This window comes from Amyelois transitella, chromosome 6, assembly GCF_032362555.1.
Source record: "Amyelois transitella isolate CPQ chromosome 6, ilAmyTran1.1, whole genome shotgun sequence".
Lineage (NCBI taxonomy): Eukaryota > Metazoa > Arthropoda > Insecta > Lepidoptera > Pyralidae > Amyelois > Amyelois transitella.
The window spans coordinates 9,729,702-9,748,611 of NC_083509.1; the positions used below are offsets into that span (position 1 = coordinate 9,729,702).

At 36.1% G+C, this 18,910-nt stretch overlaps 1 protein-coding gene across 3 annotated transcripts in view; it reads right to left on the reverse strand.

Moving 5' to 3' along the window:
* The window catches only part of LOC106131307 (protein kinase C-binding protein NELL1), a 40,264-nt gene that overhangs the window by 8,330 nt on the left and 13,024 nt on the right, over positions 1 to 18,910 (reverse strand). For all 3 annotated transcript variants that reach the window (XM_060944692.1, XM_060944691.1, XM_060944693.1), the window contains exons 2-7: positions 12,677 to 12,784; positions 2,690 to 2,840; positions 1,369 to 1,645; positions 1,099 to 1,254; positions 782 to 910; positions 190 to 283 (exon numbers count right to left, since the gene is read on the reverse strand). In XM_060944692.1, the coding sequence (XP_060800675.1) occupies positions 190 to 283; positions 782 to 910; positions 1,099 to 1,254; positions 1,369 to 1,645; positions 2,690 to 2,840; positions 12,677 to 12,784 (915 nt within the window). The remainder of the gene's footprint in view (positions 1 to 189; positions 284 to 781; positions 911 to 1,098; positions 1,255 to 1,368; positions 1,646 to 2,689; positions 2,841 to 12,676; positions 12,785 to 18,910) is intronic.

Below are 18,910 nucleotides of genomic sequence, written 5' to 3' on the forward strand. Positions count from 1 at the left end.
GTCGTTTTAATGTACCTGGCGCTGGGGTCACGACAACTAATATTAAGTGTGGCGGTTAAAGGGTTAATAAAATGCTCCAATAGATAATTCTCTTTCAATTAAAATAAAAAATGAAATTGAAATAATAAAACCAAAGAGCGAAACGACCAAGGAACGAGTTCATTTATTTTCTTGTGTAAGTATACTCACTTAAACATGTTGGACAACATTCTCCTGGATGTAACACTGGATTCTTACAATCTGTTCTATCACACTCTACTGGCCTGCACGTTATCTCTCCGTGCTGAAATTCGGTACAAATATTTTGTTACAATATTCGATTACAATATGTATATTATTTGTGCCGTATGGTTTCCGGCACTTTAGAATAGATCTACTCCATATCTTTCCCAAGGATGTCGTAAAAGGTTGTAAAGGGATAGGCTTTTAAACTTGAGATTCCTCTTGTAGGCGATGGGCCTATCACTATTTGAATCTTAATTCCATCATAAAGCCATACAGCTGAACCTGGCCTTTCAACTAAGTCTTTTCAAGCCTGTTGTCTGTGTGTACCACGCAAGGGATATAAACGTAACTATATGTATGTATTACAATACCCCACCCACTTTTGTAGTGTACTAAAAGTTCATGAAATATTTTACGTCAGAAAAGTTTCTTCAAATAATAACTTATAAAAAGATAGGTATTTAGTTAATGAAGTAAGTGAGCCTGGGATCCGCTTAAGATGACTGCTACCTTAGAGTGGGTAAGTCAGATATCTATTTATGGAAATAGGAGTTACCACGCAGGAGCATCGATTGCAGTCTCTTTGCCAAGTGGCGCCGTCGGCGTGGACGGTGCCGTTGGAGTAGCACGATTTCTGGCAGTCGCACTGTTCCAGCCGCGCCAGCCTCGCCTCTGTGCCTACCAACTGCGAAAACAAAATATTTCGTAATCATCAGTCGCCTTAAAATTCTCTTTGCCACTCAAAAATCAGATTTAAGTACGAGAATTCTGAGTTCGAAGGTACCTAGATTAATTTGAATTAAAAAGTTTTTGTTTTGTTTTGAAAATGAACAGCTTTTTATCAAGGAGTGCAGTGTGGTATATAATGTTTACCTTGAGAGAAAGGTCATGGATATGCGTTGTGAGCTCTTGCACTGTGGCCTGCAGTAACGCGAACTGTCCACAAGTGGGACACTCCGAGTCCAACCCCGGACATTGCGCCAGGTAGCCGTGCGGACCGCTCACTAGTCTCACGTCTTGAAGGGCACCCTGAAATTCAAACGACATAGGTAACGTTATGTAGTATTAAAAGTTTTATTTAAAGTGCAGAAAGTACTTTAAGCAAATTATTACAATTATATGTGACAATTTCGAGGAACATACCTTAAATAAAGAATGCTTGCTATTTCTCTGTCCCACCCATAAGGAGAGTTGTGGTTGAGTGAAGTTCCGGTCTGGCGGCGGGATGAGCCGGCGGTACAGCGGGTGGCAGTCCACCAGCAGCGTGGCCTGCGCGCCGGACACCGCCAGCGCCAGCCGGTGCCACGCGCCGTCCGCCAGCCGGAACGGGAAGGTCTCCACCCGCGCCGCCGCCGCGCCCGCCGCCACGTAGTGCAGCCGCACCTCGTCCCGCCGCCCGCTCGACTGCACCTCCAGGTACCTGCGCACCCACACCGCTGCACTATACTCGCTCTCGGAATGACTCCGCCGCGCCCGAGCGAACTGTTCCGAGGTACACATAAACAAAGCAAACAACACACATATTCCGCGAACGGGGCGCGACCGGCCGCGAGCGGACCTCGGCTCGCTCTACATCTCAATATCGCTCGGCCAGGATAGGGGACCATGTACCTCGGAACGAATCGCGTTCGGTGCCGACCGAGTCTTTGACGTATCTGAGATCGCGAGATGCGAGCGTCTCTGTGTCCGACTTGGCGCTGATAATTTGGGAGAGACGTCACCGAACGACGGGCGACTTCGCGGGCGATCCCCCGGTAGGAGCGACGACCGCGGCGAATCGTCCGTCGTCATACATAAAACGAGACAATGCGGATTCCCATGTCGCTTGGAATGCAAGTGCGGAGGGCCCGGCGGTGTCCTCGGAGCGGCCGGCCGCGCATCTAACATTAACATCCAGATGAACATCGAGAGGTCGGTAGGGATGGACAGATACAAACACAACACGTCAAGACACAGAACACAAGACGGACGGCGGCGGTTCGCGGGCGCATGCAACCGGCCCGCGCACACATACATCCATGCAGAGGTCACAGTGAGCGCAATTAGGTCAACAGATGGATCGAGGAGGACATTCCGAGGCACAGGACATTCCAAGATACATGATTCTCCCCTATGCGCGCGCACGCATCGGGCGCTCGGCGCAATGCGTGCGCGCGCAGCGATGTTGAGATCTAGAACTCACCGTGAGGTCTCGCACCAACCCGCTCCGCTCCGCCACCGTACATCGCTCTCCGCCGCGGTGTGGCCAGATCATCTCTATCTCTCTACTCGACATCAAATCAACAAAAGCATTAATATTTAACATGTACATTTATGAAAGATCATAAAAAAAACATAAAAATCATTTTAAAACTCATCTTATATCATATAGGTACTTTTATAAAATCATTGTTAGATATAGAAAAAAATTACACCGAATTAGTTCAATATTTTCAAACTTATTTTTTTTTTTGGGTATTCCTACCTGTTATATCCGTGTGAGAAAGAGAGGATGGTGCCGGAGTTGGCCGGCTCCTGGCGCAGCGAGGCCAGCACGGTGAACTCCGGCGACCGCCGCAGCAACTCCGCCGCGCGCTCGAACGCGCTCCCTTCCACTTGTAGTGATCGCGAATCGCCTAAAACAAATTAAAATATTTTTAAATATATATATTTATTTATAAGTTTAATTTACTAATTAAGTAGATCAAATTCTTATTTTCCTGGAAAAGAGCCCGGCGTCCACCTCGCTGTGAACCATCACAATCAGGATTGAGTAACAGGTAACCACGGTTCTGTATCGCCTCATATCAATCGAAAAAGATTATGCACTTTTAATGTAATTGTAATATTTCATATTTTTTTACTTACACAGCTTTAAAAACTGAACATAAGTGCTACGTGCGGCTAAAAACTTTGCTACGACGATACCGCTACGCTATAAAGCTAGAGTCACACTGGCCGGTTGTTCGTATTTATAATTGTATAATTTCTTTAAATCGTAAAGTTTTTTTTTTACTCTAACTTGCACACTATTTAGTTTAGTTCGGGTGAGAATTTCGCTATGTCGTCGATGTAGATCCAAAGCCTAACCTAATGCCGAAGACTGGAAAAAGTGCAGATAAAAACTGCGTGTGGGTGCGATTGACAAAATGGAAAAAATGGTGTCAATGTGTGAGTTTATATCGTGTTTGATTGGAACTATAAGCTATAGGAAATATGATTGACGGATATTATATTAAAACTTTTTAGTTTTAATAGGAGAAAAGGTACTTATAATTATATGGGAAATCAAAAGATATATTTACTTTCAACCTTTCGCAGCGATTTTGCGGTGTAATAAATTGTGATAAAAATCAGTTTGCTTCAGTATCGTGATGTCGAGTCCTTGGCTCCAACGATCGCTCATGCTGGCGATTTGCCAACTCTGCCAGACTTAGACCTATATTTTATGATTGCCTTTCACATAAACTTAATCAAACGTATTAAAAAAATTAGAAAGTAAAATATTAGAGCTGGGGTAAAATTAATTACTCTTTACATATGCAGAAAATAAAATAAAAACACAAAAAATAATAACTTACTTCAGTGATCCAATTTATGTGAGAAATTTAAAAAAGACGATCACGTTCTTTCTTATCTTTAAAATCTACAACTATTTTTATTGGTGGCCAGTGAATTTAACAATTTATATATAAAAAAAAACAATCAATGGATTAGAGATAATATCTTTTAGCAAAGATAAGTAATCCAAAATCTCAATGACAATATCAAATAAAACCAAATAAATGGTATACACGAATAGTGGTTTACTAAAAGTAGTACCCGTGAATTATAATTATTTTATACCAGTAGCCAATTTAAAGTATACCTATGCAAAGAAAGAACATATATTTAGATCATGTAAGAATTGAGTGTGTAGGTTACCTACTTAATTTCAAAAACAAACAACACAAATAAATCAAGAAATTTTGTCCATACTGCAATGTGATTTGGAGATCTCATTTCTCTGCCAAACGGTGTCCATAGTATTACTGCAATGCAGCGAAAGTTAATGTACTAATGTAGCTAAAGTAAATGTAAGGTAAATGTAGCCTTTCACTACACGTGTTTCAATTTTTGAGAGTGCTATTACCTTAATTAGTTAGTTTAGTAGGTGGTTGTTTCCAGAGTACGGTGCCGCAAATTTAACTTCCACGTAGCTAGGTAATGAGCATATAATTTTTCAAATGAATTATAATGGAATAGATATCTAATGATCGCAAAAGTCCAATACCGTTTAATACTCTTCCCAGTCAAACCGCTGAACGGATTAAAATGAAACTTGATACAAATATATTTTCGACCTTAGAAAAAATTGATTATTTCTATGCGAACGAGAAAGAAGGGAATTAAACTTTAATGCGGGCGATGGTATTTTATGTACAAAAATGTTCTAAAGGGCGACTCAAAGAATCCATTGTTGCATGTTGTAACTTTCCTCTCTCAATAAAATTTAATATATTATTTAAACCCCTAACGTGTATAAAACCGTGTTAAAAGAACGTTAATATAAAATAGTAGATGACATACGCATGCAACTACAATCAAACTCAACCGAATTGTGAACCTTTCCCTAATGTTATTCCAGCAACAGTCAAGTGAAATATGAAGCATTTTATGAGATACCCTTACCCTTAGCGTTACGCCAAGGGCTGCGCTTCCCAACTTATTAAGATCTTTATATTTTACGGTTCTATATAAGAACGATGGTCCATTTTAAATTGGTTGATTTTAGAACTAGAGACAGGCCGTGCAAACTAATTGATATTAAATAACGTTTTGGGGTAGGGAGATGAAGGAAAAGCGATATTTATCATTTATGTGATGGCAGCCAGATTTGGCTGCAGTTTCGCCGAAAGATAATTGCCGTGTAATAAATTTTCCCTTTTGAAAATTGGTTATTACAATTTTTAAATTACTATTTGAATGATGTGTTTTCTGACATATAAAATAAACAAACGATTTAAATTGATATCATACATATCTACCATTAGGCTCTTAAAGGCTAATTAATTTATTACACCCCATCGTTTTTTCCTCTGGATAATATATAGGGTAGTATAAACGGTTTGACTCGAAACCAAAAATCATTCGTAGCTCGTAGCCGTGCTACATCGTAGCTTGTAGCATTACATCGTAGCAATGTGCTGCATTCCTACTACCTGCAGTTATTGAAATAATTCTAAAATTTAACTGCCCTCTTGTTCAAGAACGAAGACTAGGGATATCTCATTACTTACATCTCGCTCTATCATTGAGATTAACCGCACAGTAAGAGAAAGAGAATGACACATATGTTCTAATCAAAGTTCGTGAATTCGTTCTTGAGAAATTCGGCTTTTTGTAAACCTAAGTGTGAGCGTATTCAACATAAATATTATATTAACGCAAACACATTCAAAATAACATTTAGGCAGAAAAATGAATACGAGCTTTGAATAAATATTGTAACAAGAATTCCAGACACTATCCAATCTTCCCTACAGACTCATGGAATAATACTCGGGTGATCACAGTTATTTCCAGAGCTTACGTAACTGTCTTACTCATAATTCGGCAAAAGCCCTCAGACTTCCCTCAATCTCAGAAGATAGTGGGCGGGGTCAATGAACTTAAGACGCGTACGTAGAACTTTCTCTCAGAATTACGTCATCACTTTTTCAAATTTATACAAAGTGCCATTATTGTGATTGAAAATTGTAACGCTGAAAAATAGTTTTTTCCATAAAACATAAAATGTGTATTCCATGCACATAAATTTACACACGTTTCGGTATTTACTTTATATTATTTTTTTATTCCATACCTACATATAGTCACGTCTATATCCCTTGCGGTGTAGCAGAGCCAACAGTCTTGAAAAGACTGAAAGGCCACGTGCAACTGTATGAATTAAAATTCAAAAAGTGAGAGGTTGCTGTTATAGAATAATAATAATGGGCTGTACCTGAAAACATGTAAATTAAGTTTTATCCAAAACGGCATCTATTCTTATTTCGCTTAATATTTAAAGTATGAAAGGCGTAAAAACCTTTTTTGTTTCACAGCCAAAAAAATAAGGTTTTGTAATAATGAGTAAAAGTCTTGTGACTTTTGGTTTTGTCCACTCCGTAGGGGAAAAAACGTGTAAGCATATATTAAACAAATACATATTTCAGCAATTAAAAACACACCAACTCATTCGAAGGGCGGGTTAAAATTAATTATAGTAAATAAATTCCTACAACGGAATCAAATAGATACAATTTCCCTAAACCATTTTGCACCTAATATAAAAGTTTAACATTTCCACAAGAAATGAATCTAAAGAAAAAACCCCTTGTTGCTACTGCACGGCTATGAATTAAATATGCACCCCTTTGAAATAAGCTGCTGTAATAATACTCGGGCTGTAAATATGGAAAAATATTTAGCCTGCCGAGTAGCCAGGCGACGAGCAGCACATTAAATTTTCATTGCATTCATTATCAGCTAAGTTGGTACAGTCGGCTGCAGATTTCTTGCGTCTTATAAATTGAAATTTCATTATTTATTTGAACTGTATTAAAAAAAGATTCTAATTATTTCATTATAAATTAGTGTTAGTACCTGCCTAGTTTCGAAGTAAAAATTAATGATATAGAGAGCATTTTGCTTAAAAGGAGGCACCCGCAACTAGCTGCAATTGTGAACATTAAACATTATTCTTTTTATTCAGTGGTTCGTTTACGGATATTCTTATTAATTTTGTTTTATGAAAATTTATTACCTACATCAGAAAGGTAGGAAGGTGTAGGTCTGTTTATTCTTTATTTACAGGAACAAATTTTTTGCTATTTAATCATGAAGACATCTGTCCCTAAAAGCATTTCTCTTCAAGTTTACTGGTATTTTTTTTTAGTAAGGGGAAAGTTTTTGTATTGTTCAATTCATAATGCGTACGGGCATACGGCACATCCTGACTTGTGCTGAAGTTTTCCCTCGTCGGCGGTCGAACCCGGGCCCTTCCGCTCGATTTACCCTCGCCGCAGGGGGCTATTCCGTCATTCACGAACGATATTATTTCGTCACCCGTCCCTACACTGCGCACTTTATTACTCTCTCGTTAGATTTCGGCCACGTGGCTGCTTGACAGGCATTCGTCATTTCGCAGAATTAAACCAATTTACACATTCCATATTGCAATTGTTGGAGCAAGTGGATAAAGTATTATTAATTTTAAATTAATTATTTAGAAGTTTTTACAATCTACATTAAAGCAAGTATTAAAAAAGTAAATGTTAGGAAAATTTAAAATTACTACTTCATAAAATAATATATGCTTACCTAATATTTTATATAACTATATTGTTTTTTAATTGCATCTTCATGTTTATCAATTGATAATATATTGCTCTGTTAGGCAATAAATATTAATACTAGCAGTTACAATTGCACATTATCTGTCATGCTACCCTAATTCATGACCAAACACTCTATTAATGAAAATACAGAGCGACAACTTGCGCGTGCTCCACGGACGTGTTCGGGGCTGTGATATCAAAAATAGAAAGTCTCAAATAATTTTCTTTAGTCTGTGTTGAGTGTTGTTTATTAATTAAATAAATAATATTTCGCGAATTAACTTGTATTTGTGTTAATAAATCGATCACATACCTAGATGTAAAAATTATTCAGATTAGGACTAAACCACAGAAAAATCTGAATAAGTATGAAGTACTTATACTGGGTGTTGGATGTTTATCTATATAAGTATTTATAATAAAATATATTATAGTATAGTTGAATAAATATCTTTTAACACAAGTCTCAAACTTACTTCTCAAGCTGTGTAATTTGTCCCGTATATATTTATTTATGTATACATGAGGTTTTAATAAAAATGTAAGTAATGAAATAAATATTTATTCTGTACTTTTATCATTTTGTAGCCGCCATGTTTTGGTTTAATTAAATCCCCCGAATGATTCAAATCTGGCGACACGCAAATATTTGCGAAGTCTGTGTAAACACTTTATAGGACCCCCGCGGTGAGTTTATTTATTGCCAATACTTTATCGCTCGTTCGCATATGGCGGATTTGTTCCAGTATTTCCCAGGAAATTACACTCATTCGGCGTAAAATTACTCTTTTCGTTATCAATTTGTAATACGATTTATTCATAATCGATTTATGACCAAAATTTTATTTTGGACCCGAGAAGTTTGTTATTAATTAGATTTATATGGACTGTGTTTTATAACACTATCGTTTTTAGAACATCTATTTTCTCTGCTGTTTAGAGTATAGATACACAGTCGGTGACGTGAAATATTCGCTTGATTTATCAGCGATGCACACGTCATCCGGCTCATTGAACGAATCATTAGCATCAACAAGCCTCAATGTAGTGTCACACATGCGGGTTTTATAAATATATTTTTTTTACAATTGAACTTATTCCATCACTCGTTTTTTTTTTAGATTTCAATTATTTAAAGGTATCTTTTTGCAGTTACAATAAGTTTAATTAATTAATGCGAAAAATACGTGACAGAAACAGTAACGTACACGTAACAGCCTTAGTACAAATCCACCCCAGAGGTTAGAACACCCCAGACTGCAAGAACTAAAATTTTATTAAATTGAAGATAGATAGACCTACTCTATTTAAGAACAAAATTTTGACACTCATTTAGCCTAAAGACAGGTCCATCTTCTTTTAATAGAATGAAATAAAACTATTCAAACATTTTAAAATAAGTTTTCCATTGATTTTTAGCAAAGGCATAGGAGGGTGCATGACGCCTATTGCTTTGTTTCCCATGAAGCGCAACCCCGATTTCCTTGCTCTGTGGTGTATCCCCACTTGATAATACAGTTTTCCTGATTTAAGTGTCTTCAATCCACGAAAGAGGGATGGAGACGTCGTGACTCGACTCGAAGAAAGCGACACGCATCACTAGACAGGGGCTATATCATGCCAAAGATAGCCCTTTTAATATTTGATTGCGATTGACTGTACAGTTTGGTAAAGCTAAAACTATATTAAAAAATAATGTAACATATTTTTTTTTATGAAATATTTTGTGTCTATAAGAATTTAATAGAGTTAACTACTTATGTTTCTATTACAAAACACGATTATGCTGCGATAGGATTACAAAAACATCAAAGAAATGCATAAAATATGCACGTTCAATTTTCTCCAAAGCGTAACCCAATTCCGAGTAATATTCAATTTCCTATTCTGGATCCCCAATGGGCAATCTGAATCCCAGGAGAGGCTTATAGTGATTTCACACGAGCATGTAAATTGATTGTAATCCCCGAAGTCCCGAGTGACCATTATCGGAGTGCGGCGAGTGTAATCCCTCGGCAAATATCCCGCAATCCCTCATTGTAACCAGTGATTAACTTGCCTCGATGTCACACTAATTTGGTCAATATAAAACAGGGTTGTTACTTTTAAAGTTACGAATTTTAGAAATAAATATATTGAATTAAACATATTTTATTAAAACCACCTAGCAAGTACCGACCATATAATTTCATATTGGATACCTTCGTGAAGTAGTTTGTATTCATAATTTGGGTAATATTAATATTTTCCCCAAATTTGTTCTAATACAAAACGTTACCGTAATTAGTTTTTTTTTTTAATAATCATATCTTATCAAATTATCGGAATCACTTACAAAAAGTCTTGATCATATTTTTATAGTTTGACACTCAGCGAAATTCACTCAAATAACTCGTTTCTGTTCGATGCGGGTATCATCATGACAAGATCAGCCCTGACATCGCCATTGGGCCTGCCTTCGAGTTTCACTCTCCAGTAACATAATCCCTGCCATTAGCCAGACGCGTAATTGTCCAAGGGTGTCAGCCCTAATTTGTGGGGATGTTGGGGGATCGATGTGCGAGCCGCATTGTCCCACAGACGTTCAAGTGTCAAACGTCAGAAACAGGCCGACGAGAAGTTTAGGCGGTGACAGCACGTTGATGTGTTAAATATTGCTGCAATTAACAATGTCTCTCTTAGGAACTATGCCTACATTTGATATGATTTACTGTTATAAAAATAAAAACTTTAAAAAATCATGCCGCTGGTTTAATGTTATCAAAAAATCTATGATAATTTAACTTCGCATTTACAAGAGTCAGTTACAAAATAAATCATGACTGGTACGTCAAAAATATAAGAGGAATCTTCGCTTAGGCTTAATGCATATTTCTTATGAAGGGAGTGCTAGCTCGATTCAATCATGTTATAAAAATTTCTAATTTAAACTGCGTATAGCGTACCCCTTACAAAATGTTTGTCACCTACATTACAAGTAGATTAAATTCGACGAAACAACGTTAAGTGTGTATTCATGAGTACTTCATATTCATAGTTCAATGGTACTAGTGTTTCTAGAGTGTAGAACATTGCCTGCAGTATTCTGGCAGGCGTCCAGGCCACTCGGTTTGTTATGTCACTTACAAATGTAGGTCTTCCAATTGAAATCGCGTAACAGGCGTTCCCTAGAATTTGAAAACTATATGGATACATCGTAATTTGTAAAAGTCGTGTCTATTCTATCAATATGTACCAAGATAACAATATAAAAGAGAAATCTTAAACCTGATCTAAGCTTGTATCTTATTTGAAAATAAACAAGTTGTAACGGTAACTTTCATCATGTTGAATGATAAGTGTCCTAAAACAATACAATCAACACACATTTAGTTTTTGCAGCATTGGCAATTCTAGAAATAAATTTTCTCAGTAACGCAACCTCGAACAGCGGAGATATTACGTACAAATATTAAATAGAAGAGCTGTCAATGTCGCGGCAGGGTCGCTGCGCTGAATACTCGTATTGCTCATATTATTGTTGCAGGCGACTGTGTGACCTGTCTATCGATTCGAATACCTGTGTGTACAGGGCAGAGAAATCTTGCTACGGAAACACGTTACTTAAGCATAAGATTCATATTATTTTGTAAGTTTTTACTCACGCACTATGTATAAATTTAGTATTTCATCATCATTAAAAATGCAGTTTGTATAACAAACAATCAATCAGAGAAATCGATAATGAAATAGAATGAAAGAAGATGCAGTCGGTAATTCTGATATAACAGTAAGAAAGAAAGAAAGAAAAATCTTAATTTGGTGCAAAAGGTGATATTTACATTCACCACACGTTACATTGTTCATAATAAAAAAATATGACAACAAGTACAGACTATTCATTTATCGCATATAATACACAGGTAACCAGCACAAAAGGCATACATTATTATCTACCAGTCAACCATTTGGTCTGACAGAAAACTTAATATCAAACTAAATAAACATATTAAACTTTACATCAAAGTTTATACTTAATTTTTAAACCTGAAACGAACTAGGTGCGGCCGAAGACTACGAGTGTTACGAGTGTTGCCAGTAGCCACTAATGGGCGTGGTAGGTGGTATTGCACCTCAAATGGATTGCACATTCAGTCAGCCGGTGTTTACGATCCATAATGGATGGCAACCCGTTACTAATACGATGCTATATATGCCAGGTTTAACTTTGATGTTTTTATAAGTAAAAACAATTTATAATTCACAATTAAGTAGCAATAATAAGGACAGACTATTTTAGAAAGCTAGTATTGAAAAGATTTAAGATTACGTTCTTTTTTAAGAAAGTTATGTTATAATGTATATTTATTATTTAATGACGGTAGAATTTTTACGAACGTATAGATATTGGTAATTTAGGTCTATTTGCAACAATTGTGTTATAAGGAACACATAACTGGGATGGCACAACTAGTTGTGCATATCATTATCTGGCAAAGACAACTACGACCTAGGTTCTCAATAAACTTTTATTTTATTCAGCAACATAAATCAAATGTAAAACAATAATGATAGAATTGCAACATTACAACTGAATTGTATAACTCCGTAACGCTTCGTAGAGCGTCTACGAAAGCGGCAACTTCGTAGCTCATAACTTCGGCTACAGCTGTATTTCATAACTTCGTAGACAATGAGTCTTCGGTCGGTAAATCGTAGACAGTTGAATGCTGACTTGTGAAACCCAGCTTTTTCACCCCCGACGGAAAAAGAGGGGCGTTATAAGTTTGACGTATCTGTCTATCTATAGCATCATAGCTCAAACGGATCAAGCGATTACAATTTCGTTCTTTTTTGGATTAAAGATGATTTTATTTTAAAGTATAATAAGTCATCATTTTTAAGTAATACTTCCCGTTTCATTTTTCCCCACTCCACGCCTAAATAAATTACAAATACTTAGTCTAACCTAAGTAAGCAATTTACTTTATCTTTAACACAAAAAAAGTCTTGGGTCAAAAACTAATTATGAAGGCATGAGACACTTATAAAAAAATGTATGTAATAAAAAATTACGAGACCCCCAACGTGACGTATTTCTTAAAAATGTAATACAATACAAGCTGCCTCACCTTGTAGCTCGTAAGCGGTGGTCGGCGGCTGCACGCCCGGCGTGGCGGTGACGCCGGCGCGCGATGTGTTGTGCAGCGACAGAGCGCCCAGCAGATCTAGCTCGGTGGCTGTAACAAAAAAACATACAATAAATCTCACATCTTTATTGTAATTTTAATCAAAATCAGTATTGATAGGGTCTTAAGACCAGCGTTTTAAATTAAAAATATATAGATACATACATATGTACATATGGTCACGTCTATATCCCTTGTGGGGTAGACAGAGCCAACAGTCTTGAAAAGACTGATCGGCCACGTTCAGCTATTTGGTTTAATGACAGAAAAATGGCAAAACATATAGATGACACTTACTAACAATAAAAATGTTCATTAGATTCCGGCATTGGTAAAACAAAAAAAAAATATTTTTATTTTATTCAAATTATAGATAATTTGTTGTCTGTATTTTGTAGGTACTATTTATAATGCGTATCATTATTTTATCGACAACAAAATGGGCAAAACATTCCCGAATTACCAATATACGAGCGATAGCCTCAAATGATTGTTCCTTGGCGTGTAAATATTTACGAGAGAGCTATAAACTGTACTGGCCTACATAAGACGAGCAATCAATAAGAAGGCCAGCCGAGGAGTTGCCAGCCTCCGCTATTGATCTACGGACTTCGTGAAAAATACCGGTGCCTAAGTACTAGGTCGGAAAGAAGAATATTCGTTGGTACGTGTATATTTGTGCGATATTAAGAAAACTTACTATTAATGCTGAAATTGAGAACTCTCACTCTAAACATAAAAACCCAGATGTCTAAAGTGACTATGAAGTAATTTTGATAAAAGTACATAGTGTACTTTTATCATACCTCATACACATTATTTATAACTCAGAAATTCGAATGTTAATTCGGATGTGTGCGTGAGGTTTCGAGAAAATTTACTTCGTTAAAGTTAATTATGATTCACTGGTTTCAAAATTCTAGACAGATTAATTGAAAAGTGTAATTTTTAAATACATAGTTTATATTATGATTTCTAAGTCGTGATAAACTTTGAAATGATTTGATTGTAACTTAGTACCTAGGTATATATTCCTTTTTAGGTTACCGTTTGAGTGGAGAGGGCTTGTGTTGCAAGCTCCAATTTGCAACGCCTCCGGGAGAAGTGGTTAGGGTTGTGCTGTGGACTATAATTTTTATTAGATACATGTTTGGCCTACTTTTAGGTTTACGTACTTTAAATTAAAATATAGCCTACCGAAAATAGAAGCGAGAATTTTGCTATTGATTTACTTTAAAAAAGATTACTATAAAACTAGTCAATTGCTCACAATACTATTTATCTATATAAATATGTATTAAACGCAAAAGTGATTGATTGACTGACTGATCTATCAGCGCACAGCCCAAACTACCGAACCGATTAGCTGAATAAGCTTGCAAATAGTTGCTATATGATGTAGTGTAGGTATCACCTAAGGATTTTTGAAAATACCCGCGAGAACGGAAAAAATCGGAAATTTTTGTTTTATACGGGCGGAGCCCTGGGCGCTCTCTAGTTCTATTTTATAGTTCAGTTTACTGAACTACGAAATTTACAGACCCGACTTAAATTATACCGTCCTTCCATACTCAATATCGTTCCGCAAAACTTACCTACATTATATCATCGCCGTTTCTTTATATTTGTTTCATCTGTGAGACAACTTTCACTAAAGAAAAGTAATATTGAGTGTCACAATCTGATAGACAGTTTGAGGTCAACGAACAATATTATCGACGACCTATCTCGCCGCGGCAGCCCTGTGGGGACGGGGCGTCGCGTCGCCGGTTTGTCTGCCTACAGCCAGCGACAAAGCCATGAAAATACAAAGAGGTGCTCCAGATTACCTTGTAAACGTTATCTCTGCAGTTAGAAACTTGTTTTATTTGCATTTTATAGTCTGTATAAAGGCAACTGTGGAATAAGCACATTAATCTAGTGCAAGCTTCCGGTAACTCTGGTCTGGTAACAATAAAAAACATAGTGAGTGCTAGCTGCTTGTTTTCTCTGGCTGAAAATGAATGATTTCATAGGTTTATTTTTAGGCGTTGAGCTAATAACCTGTCACTATATGAATCATAAAGTGAGCTGAAGATGGCCTTTGAGTATAGTGATCGTTGTCTACCCTGTAACGGATGAAAAAGTGATAGATTACCCATAAGTAATTAAGTACGTATTTTATATATTCTTATCTGAAAATATGCTAAATGAATATGCTATAAGTTATCCTCTAAATTTAAGTCTAGGCAAGAACAGTTCTTGATATAAAATTCTTACACTTCAACTTTTCAAATGAATCTTCAGCAGATTTATTTATGAGTCTCGAATGGAAATTGCAAGTAATAAATAAAAACCATTTGAACGTCACTACACTCCACATTTCACTGAACCTTATTCTTTCTTATTTATTTGCTACTAAATAACCGTAGACTGATTTCTATGTAGCTGCCTAACACTGCACATCCTAGTGCGTATTCCGTGGCCACTCACGTGTTTTTAAATCTTCTAATGAGCCACCAGATTTCCTACATTGATATAACCGAAAATTAATCCGGATTGCGTGCAGAAGCCGCCGAAAGGTTTCGTATAATAAGTCACACTACATTATAATCGCTAATGATGGTTGCATACCAAACTAACTTTAATTGCCAACTGAAGCAATAAAATTGTAAGAAATAAAATTGTTATCGCACAGGCTAATGCGTTTCGTAGTCATAAATTTGGTAAATGCAACAATGTACGAAATGCATTCGGCCTTCCGCCTCGTAAAGCTTCTGCTTTCTGCAATTTAAATCAAGTAGATAAGGTTTAAAGAGTAGAAGCTTACGTTAAACATTTTATAGGCAGCTGCTATATTTATTCAAAAACTACCTACTGAGTTTGAAAGAATACTAGTTAATCGGATATTAATCGGAATATTGTATATATCCATCTATATGAATACTGCCAATAAAATTTGTTTTTAAAACATAAAATCTTACGAGTTAGCTCTAATATCCCGATTTATCCCGGTTTTAAATATATTGGTACAGATCTATGTGACGAAAAACATTTTATGAGTCATTTGTAACCCTAATTGTAGCAAAAAGAAATTATATTATATAGTCTAGAGTAAAATCTAGGCAGCCTATAAAAGCTGGATGGCGGGGGTGTTTACGATCGCGAATGATTATCCATTTTACTGCTTTCAGGCTGATACTAACTCTGTGGTAGTGAAACTCTTTGATGGACTATTAACACTAGCTTCTTAGACATTCAGGCTTGATGGGAAATAGGAAAAGAAGAACTATTGTGCATATGAAATGTAGACCCAAAAATCATTTTAAATTTAAATTTTAGGAATTATCACGTTATGAGAAAGATTTATTTACATAAAAAAATCATTTCTTGTACGGTTGGTGCGTTAATTCGCACCAACCGTACATCATCATCTCAATTTTGGTCCGAAAGTTCGACTGGCAGAGAAAATGTCCGAGTCTTCGCAGAAATAGTCTACGTAATCATAGAAATCAGTAGAAGAAAATAATCAGTGTCCTGAAGATGAACGTCAATGCTTTAACTTAAGTTATGCTTATCATTGATATCTGCTTGACTCTCTAAACATTAAATAACGTAACAAGTAATTTAACTACTGTGGAGTGCGCTATAATAACTTTATTAAGTTGATTCCACCATCATTAGACGAATCTCAATAATTGTCGGTTTAGCGAAGGCACCAAAAGTGTTGGAAATTAGCGAGCTAATTTATCATGTCAAGTAAATTACCATTCATTAAGGCATCTGAATGGAAGCCAACTTGGTGGAACAACGGTGAACCGCCGACAACAGCTGTCCGCGAAACCAAGTCATTAATTTACCTTCGCGATTTACAGAATAAGATCGTTGTTTAGGTTAATAATGCGCAAATTCATAATACAAATACAGTAATGATTCTTTAGACTTAAAATGACGACAACATGTAACCTAGAGTAACGTGACACTTGTTTTAAGCTCGTTTAAAAACGTACTAATTACCGATAAAGATTTCTTCTATCGTTATAGAAAATTCCTGATTGTATTCTTAAAGGGGATTCTTGGGCTTTGAAGCCCAAGAATCACTTTAAACAATAATATAGTAGTGATATTCTAACTAACTGTTAAGAGATTTGGTAATTTTTACAATTAGTTGTTGCGTATCAAACTTGATGTTTGTTGATAATTATTTCTTCTTTAGTCGCCTATTACCACCGTAGCGAGATATTAACTGGTTCTATTGTAATCTACCGGAAATACCATATCTATAAATAAACCTCGCTTTAAATCTCTATACAGCACCTATACATATCGTTTCAAATGCCGATTCTTACCATAAGTACTTCGGTAAACAGTGATATCTAACCTTATACTTTGTACATGCAAAATATTTGCATTTACTTCCATACGCTTAAATGTGCGCAGCATGGAACAGTACAGTCAGTGACGTAAGTCACTTTGCGAATGTTTTTACAAGTTGAAACTGTATTAAATTATAAGTAATTTTCTGAATGATTGGGAATTGGAATGACTTGGGGTTGAAAAGATATTGTTTTTATAAATGCTTAGCAATTGTTTTATAAAAAAAAACAGATAAATTTCTACAAAATTTACAACCACGGAAATTTTAATGCAGCTCTTACACATCAATCTTCAGAGCATTCTCGAATAAAAATAGCACCGTTTAATTTGCACAAAATGACAATGGTATCATTTACTGTACGCGAGTATATTAACTGGATGGAAATCCAATGCCCTGTGAAATAGACTATCTTGTTACCTCCAAGTTGTCGTGTTGCGAGGGGAAATAACAATTAACTGAAGACCTTCGACCTCTACCGGCATGGCACGTGGAAACCTGCGCCGAATTGGCCATATGGTGACCATAATGATGCCTCATTACACGTAAACCCATCACCCTGCAACGGTGCCTACTTAAATACAACTGTGCTAGGGCAGTTCTCACTTTGAACTTTTCTGGTGTATTTCATATCACACTTCTGAACAAGGGTACCTATTACTTGTAATTATAACTCGCTCAATTTACATAATGAAGTTAGTTTAATAATTAACCTTTCAACTGATTCCAATTAAGTCTATAAAGAGTAATAGAAACAATCTCTACATAGAAAATTATTACTCGAATGATATTCTTTTTTTTTTCATCTTTATGTATAATTTCTATAAATTGAAATTGAAATCTTGACAAAATTTGTGTAGAACATATTATCATTAATTTTTACCTATGCTTGTAAACTAAAAATAATAAGGGTCTGTTCATTATGTATCGCCATCGCATATAATGAAAGTATGCTAAAACGTCGAATAACACAAATAACACGGCCCATTTCGCTGTGTAATGGCACCCCTAGGTATATCATTTCGGTGAAATTTTAAATGAAATTAGCGCGTCACGGCGGCGGATCGTTTACACGACTCATCCATTATAAGTCCAAATAAGCCGAATTCGCGTCGGGTACGGAACCACCGATAAAAACTGTAATCGAAAACTAATAACGTTAATTCACGTAAAACATGAGTGTCGGCGGCAAAAAGGCCGGGGTTCAGTGACGTGACATATGTGCGGCGCGCGTGCCACCGTGCCGTGTCGGGTTACATTACACTTTTTTTTTATTCCACTACTCAAAGACAATATTTCGCCGTTGAACGTCTAAACCTAAACAGCTTTTATAAAATTTCAGGGTTCCAGAAGAAAGTCTGTCCGTGACCTTTATAAACAATACGGCAATTTGCCAAGGCGCTTTGAATGTCCTAACTTATTGTTAGGACATTACAATATTTTTATTATTCAAAATGTTTCTTGTGATGTAACTTTTTTATTGTGATGTAGAAAATATAACATACATTTCAAGGATTAAAATCAACTTTGCAAGCCGTTTTCTTCTAATTTTCACCTTGTTGATGTTTGCATAAGTACTTAGTTTAAAAAGTTGCTTTATGAATTCCAAGAAAACATCAGGCGATGCAACAGCATTGATCTGGCTGTTTTGACTCGTTATTGTTTGCAATTTTATGCTGAGCCAGCTGAACTTGACACGACAACCAATACCAATGCTTAAAAAAATATGTTCGATTATCACGCGATCAATTGCATAAAATACTCTTGTAATAATTAGATATAAATAATTTGATTGTTTTGATTTGAAAATTGTCATGTGGAAT